General features: G+C 36.6%; 2 protein-coding genes across 5 annotated transcripts in view; both read right to left on the reverse strand.

Moving 5' to 3' along the window:
* The window catches only part of LOC141376079 (uncharacterized), a 188459-nt gene that overhangs the window by 142250 nt on the left and 34189 nt on the right, over window positions 1–12020 (reverse strand). The gene's annotated exons all lie outside the window — the stretch shown is intronic.
* Window positions 1–12020, reverse strand: part of igf2bp2a (insulin-like growth factor 2 mRNA binding protein 2a) — a 105536-nt gene that overhangs the window by 47367 nt on the left and 46149 nt on the right. For all 4 annotated transcript variants that reach the window (XM_009304504.5, XM_073911458.1, XM_073911456.1 and 1 more), the window contains 1 exon segment: window positions 1713–1761. In XM_009304504.5, the coding sequence (XP_009302779.2) occupies window positions 1713–1761 (49 nt within the window).

Here is a 12020-nt window from a genome sequence, read left to right on the forward strand (position 1 = left end):
CGCTTAAACAAATAATTGAAGGCTTAAGTCTATTTACCTGAATGTATTGTAATTACATTACAACATTGATGGCGTACAAACAACCTTATGAAATTTAAGCTTTCACCGGAAGTTTATCATTGTCTTTAAAACTCTAGCTCTGCATACAGTCCATTTAAAATCACAAGGTTAAAGTTTGTGGATAATATATGTCCAGTTAAGCTGAACTCTCCACCTGTCAGCATCCAGTTAACAAAGACCGACCATCGTGCAGAGAACAGGTGATCATGCAGGACACAAATGCACACTTTATAAGATCTCACAGCTGGATCTGACAAAATTTGCAAGGTTTGTGTTTTGTGTAATTGTTATAATTCGTATTGTATACATTTTAGTTACTTTGTTTGACAGTTCTATCTGATTATTATATATATGTCTATCAGTATAGACAGAACTGATCAACAGTGATCAGGAGTGTGAATGTAAGCACAGTGTGCTCAGGCACTGCCACTCTCAGACCTGTCAAAATAAAAGTCCTGCCTCAAAAACAATGGTCAAACTAAAAAACATACTGGCCTATGCTGATTCTTAAAAATGACAAATATCAGAATAAATATATTGGCCTTGGTAATATAAGAGTAAACCACTACCAACACACACAGACATTTGGGTTTTCATATTTAATGAGGACTTCCCATACACATAATGATTTTTATGCTGTACAAACTGTATATTCTGTCCCATTACCCAAACACAACCCTCAACATTTTAAACTTTTGAAGCATTTACATTAGGGCTGGACGAGTTGGAGTAAAAGCAAAATCTCCATTAATTCAACATTTTAACTCGATTACGATAAATGAACAATTGTTTTATAATTTATTTCATTTTTTTGCTCTCATAGTTCACTGACAAGTTTTGCACAGTAAATATGTTTACATATTACCAGTAAGAGATTTCTGAACAAAGGGTGCATTACTTGATTGTAAAATAATTCAGAGAAAACACACACTATAATTATTTTTTGAACAACTGAAATTAATCTGCGCCGCCCATGCACGTCACCAATATCAAACCGATCAATCACAAAGCTTGTGTTATGCGTTGTCACAAAGTGCAGTTCAATTTTTTTAAGAGGTGCGGGGTATGTGACCGCGCGAAGGCTGTGCTGCACAATAAGCTTGCATGCGAAAGTAATTGAAAAAAAAATTTACCTGGAAAAACTAGATTAACTAATTAATTAGATTAATTCAATTTTTTGGAACCAATTCAATCATGAATATAACCACTTGAATAATTATCTGTGATAATTATGTGCCTACATGACAACTTTCTAGTACCTTATAATAGTTTCTAGTGCCTTATAAGAGGCTACCTTCATGGCTTTGTTGATTTAAAAATTACACCGATTATAGCGCAAGCCAAGATCGGATTTGGATCGGTACCAGCTGAGCTGACTGAAACAGCAAAAATATGCGTTATCCAACTGATATCCGATTCAAGTATTGGAGTCAGTGCATCTCTTAATTCAAATGACTTTTCGATTAATCGCCCAACCCTAATTAACACATTTTCTTTCTATATGATTTGATATGCCATTTTCATTATTTCAATAATTACATGTTTTAATATACTTGTTGGGACATTTTGATACAAGCACACACACTAGGTACACACATACACACCACACACATGCACATATACACACTACGTTTATACGCACACACACTCACCTCCCACTGGAGATGAGGAGGAATGTTCCGGATCTGAATCTTCCGACTCCTGTGGACACAGAAAGAAAGAGAGAAAGACACAGTGAGACAAAACACAAAAGTGAAAGACAGAGTGAGATCAGAGGATAGATGAGCAGCGCTGTTCAGCATAAACTCTACAGCTGAACACATACTGTATAGAAATCAATCAGATCCAACAGAGACTAAAGAAACAGTCAGGCCAATAAAAGCCAAGTGAAAATCATGTCTGAAAAGAATTTGAAGAAAAAGCTATTGATTTACAATTAAAGTTGTCAATGACACTTAACAATAAAGATTCATTTGTTAAATCAATTAGTATAAGAGATCAAATGGTGTCTGTTCAACGTTGTAAGAAATTAGTCTGCCTCGACCCAACCTCCACTCTAAATGGTGTGTTGATGCTCATTTGCCAAAAGGGTTGAATTATGATAGAAAAAATAAGTCAACAGTTTGTAGTCTCTGCATTGTTTGAGGCGAATACATCTTGACCAAATGATAACATTTATAGAATGGGGATGGGTGGGGTGCACAGAGAACTATAGTTTCAGCTAACAATTTTCTTTAATGGTCTACTTGAGAATATAATAGAAAATCACCAACATCTTGAACGGCCATAGGGCGGGGTAAACTGCTAACATTTGTTCATTCATTTTCTTTTTGGCTTAGTCCCTTTATTAATCTGGGGTCGCCACAGTGGAATGAACCGCCAACTTATCCAGCATATGTTTCACGCTTCCCGGATGCATTCACAGATGCCCTTCCAGCTGCAACCCATCACTGGGAAAAAAACTGCTAACATTATATGAAATATCGATTATATATGAATGTGTATGTAAAGTTTTTTTTTTAGAAAAAAGCATTTGAGCTGATGTGAAAGTGGCGCAGTGGCACATTAGGTAGTGCTATCGCCTCACAGCAAAAAGGTCGCTGGTTAGAGCCTCGGCTGGGTCAGTTGGCGTTTCTGTGTGAAGTTTGCATGTTCTTCCTGCGTTCGTGTGATTCTCCTCCGGGTGCTTCGGTTTCCCCCACAGTCCAAAGACATGCGGTACAGGTGAATTGAGTAGGCTAAATTTTCTGTAGTGTATGAGTGTATGTGTGAATGAGCTTGTGTGGATGTTTCCCAGAGATGGGTTGCGGCGGAAAGGGCATAAGCTGCATAAAAAAAAAACGTGCTGGATAAGTTGGTGGTTTATTTCACTGTGGCGACACCGGATTAAAAAAGGGACTAAGCTGAAAATAAAATGAATGAATGAATAAACGGACATTTTTTTAACAAGGTAATAATTAGATAAACAATATTATGCAGTTACTACATTAATATCAGGTATCAAGACAAACTTGAACAGAAATGGTTGTTAACTGTATAAAAAATGTAAAGATATTCCAATAATCTACAAGAAAACAAATTTGTGTATACTGTAGGAAATACAAAAAACAAATCAATTTAATAAGCCAAATAGTAAACCCATACATGGCTAATACAAGACACTAATTAATATGTATATCACACTATATTTTAATAAACCTGCTGTCCCTGCTGCATTCTACATTTGTTAAAAACCTTTAAACCAATCACAACCCCATTGCATACACTATAGGCATTCGTCCAATGGCATAAGCTTAGGAGAGCGAGTGAGAAAGAGAGAGAGAGAGATGGATTAGTTCAGAGAGAGCAGATCCCTCATTCACTCCTTTGCACCAGAGCGACTGTGTCTGCGCTCCTTCATTCATCGAGTCCGAAGCTACCGACACCAAAGCCACACAAACCGCTCCACCACAAGCTGTTAACAACTACATTAAAATGAGTGGAACTGAGCTGGCCAGAGGAAAGAGATTTAAAAAGCAGCAAAAGAGAGACGCTGAACGAGATCTGCAGTCATTTTCACTCTCACTTCGTTATGGCTCTTCTGCAGGTACACTTCCTTAGGACAAATGCAGGCTGAACAGCCTAAGGGTTATCAATTACTGATGTCTGAAAGTACTATCATTTGATACTGATTCGGATCATTGTTCACTGAGTCACTTTGAAGCCCAATCATTTATTCATTTATTCAAAGAGACTCATAGGTGATCGTTATATATTTGCTGTATGATAACGTGCCATGGCTATAAAAGGCGCAATGATACAGCACCTGAAAATTATGCGATTGCCAAATTTCCGTCACCATAACCAACTTGAACACCTCCTTGCAAACATGGTGACATTTTAGAGAGATGACTCAGAACATTAAATTTGATGCAGATTCTGAACTGTGCATATACGAATCGGAATAATATTTGCCGGCCGATTTTCAGGTGAATAATATCATTGCGCCTGCTGCAGCCATGGTACAACACCAAAGTTCCTTGATTTTTACACCAGGATGACAGTTTAATTCCTAGACATATTGACAAAGAAAACAGCAACTATTCTATTGGTCTTAGTACATAATGCAGCTACAGAAGTAGCTCAGTCAAACTTTGAATAGAAAAATTATCAAAACTCTGGTCATTTTTGAGCAAGATGCTAATGTAGGGCTGGGCAATAAAATCGGTATGGATATTTATTGACGGACACCCTTTTCAATATCAATAAACAAGATTTGTTGTGAGGTTTTGGTATAAAGTGCTATAATTTTATCAAATTTATTAAATAAAAAAGGATGTAAGGATGTCGCCAGAATGGCTTTTTGCTTTCTTTTCTTGTGCATCCCAGCCACTAGCTCCCCATCTGAAATATTTTTTTTTAGCATATGGGGGTAATAGAGTCATTTAACTTCACAACTTGTAATGTTGCAATATGTATTTGAATAATGATGAGTAGTTCCTTTACTTAAAAGCTCAGATTTGATTACCTTAATTAGTTTTGTTGACAGAGTTTGATGTTTACTTTATCATTATTATTGACACCTTACAGATGTTGATCTACCTTTACCATTGCACACACTTTGTAACATTTTATTTATCAAGTTTGAGAATGTCTTTAACGCTTATATTTATTTTATAATAAAGAGATCAGATATTTTGTTAAATATTTAAATAATATTGTTATTATATTTAATGCTTTTGACTATTAAAACTCTTTGGCTTAGAAATGTAGGTAAATTAAAATAAAGGGGTTAAATAAATATAAATCGTAATATTCTTAAATGTATTGATAAAAAAATATTTAAAAATGATTCCTATAGAATGATTTGTAAACATTATATTGTGATTTTTTTGTTTTATTTTTTTGTAAGATCCACCAGACCTATGCTAATGGTCTAATCCAATTCAATAATCTATGCTAAGTGCTTCTGTCAGACCCGGAGATCAGCTGAATGGATTAAAAATTTGTTTCTTTAAGATCCTTTTTTGGTTGTCAATTGAAAACACAGTGATACTTCCTTGACTCAGGTCTTTACATATTTCTCACCCTCTAACCGGCACACTTCGCATTACTCCAGTGAGTACTGCGCTCTGTAAACCTTGACACTTCAGTCACCTCAGCCTTCAGTGCATCCCTTCAGCTTCAGCTAATGCTGCGGCCTGCAAACGGTCAATCCTCCTGAGCTTCCTTTGAGAAGGGTGAATCGGGGACGTCCCATCTGACCATGCAGAGTTCAGCTAGCTCAAACCAACACTCTTTATCCTGACCATTTAATTAGAGCTTCAACTGAAACACAGGCTGCGTCTGACACCGCCTATTACGCAGTAGGTACTGCATTCGAATTAAACCAAACCACTAAGTCGTTAGAAAAGTAAATTCTATACAGAATGAATGTAAAAAGTATGAATGGAATTCAGACGTACTACATACGCCATTTTGTCATGGTCACATGACCTACCTGCGCCAGTTGCGTTGCTTTACTCTCATTCTCGAATTCTCTTACAGGGCATCATGAGATAGCACAGCGTGCATGGGATGCGCACTCTAGAATCTCACCGGAAGTAGTAAGTCATCCGGGTTCTTCTTGTATACTGATTTTCGAATTCTATGAATTCAGCCATACTACTCGGCTCGCATAAGGATTTTAGGGTACTATATAGTATGAAAGTATGCGGTTTTGGACGCAGCAACAGTGTCTACCGTGAACTTATCAGTGCCTTTTAATACACTTATGTCAATATTAAATGTCACAATACCGAATATATCACTGGGATATTTCTTAGCAAAAGAAAAAAAAAATTATTAATAATACTTTTAAGTAAAAATAATAACAGAATTGTACAGTTTGTATTTGTCATGTAAAATTGATAATATCAGTAATTCATTTAACAGCCTTAAGGGGAATGAAGTGACATAAATATCAGAATTCATTTGAAAAAAAATAATAATAATCAAATCTGTGTTTGGAAAATGAGTAAAAAAACTCATGATTTCCACAAAAATAATAACCAGCATAACTGTTTTCAGCACTAACAATAACAGTAAATGTTTCTAGAACTGCAAATCAGCATATTGATTTCTAAAGGATCGTGTGACACTATATAAATTTATTCTAAAGCATTTTTGGTTTCACTTTTTAGCAAAGTATGTCCAGAATGTTCTTGGTTTCGACCCAAAATTTTAATTGTGCTGTTTGTCCAGTAATTTTAAGTTGTAATAATCATATAAAATACTACATTATTATAAATAAAATTATTTAAGATTAAGATTAAATGTTATTTAAATAATGGTAAAGTTGTAACAATAATGAAAATGTGAATAAAATTCACAAAAACACTAGATACTGGATGATAACACAACTCATTTTATGAAATACTGCAGGCCTGTCACGATACCTATTTTTTTGTTGTACGATATATCGCACCAAATACATTGCGATGAATGATATTATTGTCATTTTAAGACCATTTTATGCCACTCATTCTATAATGCCAGAATGACAATATAATAGAATCATAATGCAAGTACACTCTTCCAAACACATCATATTTTATCCTTAAGAATATTTCATTTAATAATAGTCATTTTAACAATTACTAATTAGTCACTGAATCAGAATGTGAAATAAATAAGAAATGTTAATGAAAAAAAACAAAAAAAAAACAAAGTATAAAGTAACCGAGGTTGCGATATCTGCTGATCTATTTTCAGTTGTCAGACGCCACATTAAAATATACTAAAGTAATTTATAGTAAATATAGTGTTTTTTTTAAACCATACTGACCACACTAACAGCTCCAATATGGATAGAGCTGTTGCACAATCAGCTAAAATGTTGCTAGAATTGTTTTTTATGTATAGGTGTCAGAGGCCACCATCTCCGGCCTTCTAAGCATTACATCATTCTTTCACTCTGATCATGCACACCTGAACAGAATCCCGTTAATGACCCACGTACCCTTTATAAGCCAGCACCAAACGCTCATTCAGTGCGAAGTCTTGTTTAGCCCCGGCCAGCATTTCTGAGCGTTATTCCTGACTGATTCCCTGTGTATTACTCCAGCCTGTTTCTTGACTCTGCTTCGCCTTCTGCCTAGTGGTGGGCAAAGCGAGGCTTCGTGAAACACTGAAACTATCGAAGCAAATGTGTCGAAGCTTCGAAACGTTTCGAAACACCACTCTACGGCGACACCTAGTGGTCATTTTAATTGTATTTCACTGAAACAGCTTCAGCAAAGAACAGTTGAGCAAATTAGGGTATGAAACCCCACTTTGTAGCCATAAATCTGCAAGTGGTTTAGACGAGCGGTTAGAGTCCGTGACCACTATGCGGGAATAATGGGTTCGAATCCAAACTGAAATAATTATTTTGAAATGCTTTAATAGCAGTTGGTAATGCTTTGTTATTGTATCGTTTTGTTTCAACATTGCTCTGACATACGAATAAACACCTTGTAAATAAATTTGTATTGTTTTGTTCATAAAACAGGGTTGTTGCTAGATCAGATACAGTCGTGGCCAGAAGTTAACAATAATTATTTATATTATTAATTAAATTTCCCATTGTATTTTATTAACGTATATCCAAAACCTAATCCCATCACAGTACTGTAAAAATATGAATTATTGTTTTACAGTGTTACAAAAATGATGCTAAATTGATGGCATATCCGTAGCTGTATCCTATCTAGACTACACCATAAAACAGTAACATGATTAAAATATATTAAATCATGATTTTGTAGTATTTGGACTAGTCGGGATTCGAACCCAAACAAAATTATAATACAGCACTGTTGTGCACACGCACAGTCCACTAAGCCATACAAGATACATATACGTTATTGATCATGCCAGTCAAATGCAGATTTTCCGGGTCTTGAAACGCCTCTGAAATGATCAATGCTTTGAATCGCTTTAGTCACGTGACCAAGTGTTTCGAAACACTTTAGTCACGTGACCTGGGTGTTTCATGCTTCGGTGCAGTGTTTCGAAACACTTGCGCTTCGGGATCTCGACACTGTGTCGAAACGTCAGTTTCACGTCAGCCATCCTTACTTCTGCCTGCCCACGACCCTCGCTTTGTATACGGACTCTGATACTCGCTGCCTGCCCACGAACCACGCCTGTTATAAGGACTCTGATGTTTGCTATCTGCCCACGACCCACGCCTGGTTCACGGACTCTGATACTAGCAGCCTGCCCTCGATCTATGCCTGGTAATACTCACTGTGTCTATCCATCGCCAGTCTCTTGTCATCATAGACTGTTGTTGTGTGTCTGCACGTTAGTGCATATTGTGTGTGTGAATGAGAACTTGAGTAATAAATACTGCATAATGGATCCCTCCGTGTCAGTCTTCTCGTTACAATAGGCAATATATATTGCCTTACCAAAAATTATTGAGGTCATGTCCATGTATTGTGCTATAAGCTGATATATTGATTATTGTGACAGGCCTAATATACTGTGCAAATCTATTGTATAATAAGAAACAAGATGTAAATCAACTCATTTTAAAAATACAAATACTGCCTATCATTTAGAAGAATGTTATTCCACATCTGTATGACTTCTGCTTTTTTTCATATAAAATACATCACTACTTTCCTGAAGTATACTTTCAAAGCTTTTTGCTTATTAACCTTCTTCCAAATATCTTCTGTTTAGGAAAAAAAAGATGTACAAAACTTGATTGAGGTTCAAATGCAGACGTCACAACATATGGACTTTCTTCTTCTGTTCAAAGTCTTCTTCTTTTTACCACCACAACTATCTGTGTTCTTTTCCTCTCTCCTCCATCTCTCCTCCACCCTGCTGGGGTGGAAAAAGTGACAGTGTTCTCCACAACTCTTCAGGGGCTCCTCATTTTCAGCATGCCTGTGGCAGCACTGGATTACCGAGCCCTTCCTGGACGTGCAAACGCCCTGCTCATCACAGGAACCTCAGCACCAGCATCTACACATTCACAAATGACACGTGTGGAAAAACCTTCAACTGAGATGAGCTCCGTCACTTGACCGTTGGTGCTTGCATAGGCAAAGAGTCTGTTCAAATTGCTTCATTTCTTTCGCCCATTTCCTTATACTGCTATAAATAAAACGTCAATAAATGTAAAAAATGTAATACTGAAGATAATATATTGGTATTTGGTACTACATTGACTTACAATTAAATATTCATTCATTCTTTTTCTTGTCGGCTTAGTCCCTTTATTTTACGCAGCGGATGCCCTTCCAGCCGCAACCCATCTCTGGAAAATATCCACACATACACACACACACACACACACACACTCATACACTACGGACAATTTAGCCTACCCAATTCACCTGTACCGCATGTCTTTGGACTGTGGGGGAAACCGGAGCACCCGGAGGAAACCCACGCGAACGCAGGGAGAACATGCAAACTCCACACAGAAACGCCAACTGAGCCGAGGATCGAACTAGTGACCTTCTTATTGTGACACGAAAATTTGTATCCATTTCTCAGTGAATATAGGCAATGTATTTTGGTGCATTTAAGCAAAGCAGATTTATTAAACATATTTATTAAAATATTATTTTAGTCACCAAACGTACCTAAAATTTTAAAAATGCAATTAAATTCAAGCATAATATTGCAAAAAATAAAAATACAAAATTACGACCTACAACAATTTTTTTTCATTTATTTGCTTCTCTTGATTTATCCCTTTTTTTATGTATATTTAATATTTTTCTATAACATAAATTTGGGTGTACTAGTTTTTGAACCGTTAGAAATGCATTTAGTTTTGCATTAAATGGGTTCGTTTTGACCTGCAACAAGGAGTTCATTGCTGCTTTTAAATCATGTTGCACTGTGTCTGTTAGATCAGCAGATGGCATTTGCAACACCGGCGTATTGATAGTTATTACCTGCTATTCACACACAAAGTAGGCCTGCCTGAAATTATAAATTAGGAAAGGCTCAGTAATACATGGGACAGATTTTCTATTCTCAATTTTCAATTAATGTTTCTTCCCTTTGTGCTGCTCAGTTTTAAAAGTGTCCACAGATACCGGAGGGCTGATCTCAAAAGGAAACATAAGTATTTTACGTTTTGTCAGTTTAGTGGCTAATTCATACGAATTCATACAAGTTCAGTCATACGAAAATGTACAATTGTAAAAAGGAGGCGTGGCACCCAACTCCACCCCTAACCCCAACCATCACTAGGTGATGAGCAAATCGTACTAAATTGTAAAAAATGAACAATAGGAATGAATTAGATCATACAAATTCATACGAACTAGCCACTAAATCAAAAAGTGACAAATTTAATTTCAAAGAAATAAATGTAGCCTATTGTACATTTTTTAATAATAATAAAAATGTATTATGTTTAATAAATAAATAAATAAAACAGCACAATATCAGGATCAGATCTGTATCAGTCAATACTCAAAATGTTGGTATTGAGATAAGATCGGTTCCAAAAAAAGGGTATTGGTGCATCCCTAATATATATATATATATTATGACTAAAATAAACTCACTTTTTGCAATGAAAGATTTTGGTTTATTTTAGAGAAAATAAAAGAGTTATCAGAAATACCATGAAAATAATTTTAGTTTAGAGTTTATTCATGTCGCTCTCATACACACACACATAATGCCACAAATCAGCTCAATCACACACTGAAACACTGAGGACCGCATCTCTGAGGACAAATTTATGTTGTGCCGTCAGGTGGGGGCAGGTTTACTAGCTTGTTATTTTCGAATCTCTTCAGTGAGTATTTGTTTATATTTATGTGTAATGGAGCTGAACCCAATGGCCTTTTAAAACCGGTCTCACAGACCCCTTCACCCCAGTCCAAAACCACCAGCGCTAGACGATGCAGGCTGAATGCGCTGCTTACCGTGTGTTTGTTGAGCGCAACCAAGCTGTCTGCTGCTGGTTTAGAAAAGGGTGCCAGACAACTAAATAAAAAAACACTCTTCTCAATTTCTGCCTCTGAATATCTGAGGGTGGCCGCGTTCATTTGAAAAGCTAATATTTACAGCCGGCAGCTGTAGCGCGAAAGCTAGAAAGGCATGTCTGCGCACACGCTCGCATACAGATCCTCAGATCCATGCGGACGGTTTGCCGGGCAGCAGACAGGTCAGAATAGCACCATTCACCTTGGGCCAGGACCTCTCAGACCTGCTAACGACCACCGTCCGATCATCCCTGTCAGCCAGACGAAATGATATTCACCATACATAAATCACCCAGCCACAGTGAGGGCACGTGAGCTAATGGGGCGTCACACGTGTACCAACTTTCAGCCATATTTCTTGTCATTGGAGTATGGGAGTGAGGTGGACTTTTCAGTCACATACACAAAAAAAAATCAATTCAAAGGTAATGGGAAAAGACTGCCAATCAGAAAGGGAATTGAAATGAATAAATTTAAAGCTGTTTTCGATCAGAGTGACCTCCATTCACCTCCTGATTCAGCGATGATCAAACTAAACCACTATACCACTCCTTATGAAGCTTGAAATATTAACATATAGGGTTTCTAGGTCTAATGAGGCCTCTCCTCATTAGAATTGGGAAAATGCTGTCAGTAGCTGATTTTGAGCACTGTTAAAGGTATAGTTCACCCAAAAATGACAATTTACTCATTTTCTACTCATAATCGAGTGGTTTCGAAACTTTATGAGCCTCTTTCTTCTGCTGTACACAAAACAGATATTCTGAAGAAAAATTAAAACATGTAACTGTTGACTTCCATAGTATAAATGGTTAAAGGTTTCTAGCTTTCTCCAAAATATTATTTCAATTATTTTCGATGTATATAAGTGAAATGCAGATTTCTGAAAGCAATATTACCCTACTCAAGTATGCTGATGACATGGCTGTGGTTGGAGTAATGGTCAAAGCAAAGAAGAAGCTAGAGAGGGCCTACATTGAGCACACAGAA

This window comes from Danio rerio, chromosome 9 (assembly GCF_049306965.1).
Source record: "Danio rerio strain Tuebingen ecotype United States chromosome 9, GRCz12tu, whole genome shotgun sequence".
Taxonomy (NCBI): Eukaryota; Metazoa; Chordata; class Actinopteri; order Cypriniformes; family Danionidae; genus Danio; species Danio rerio.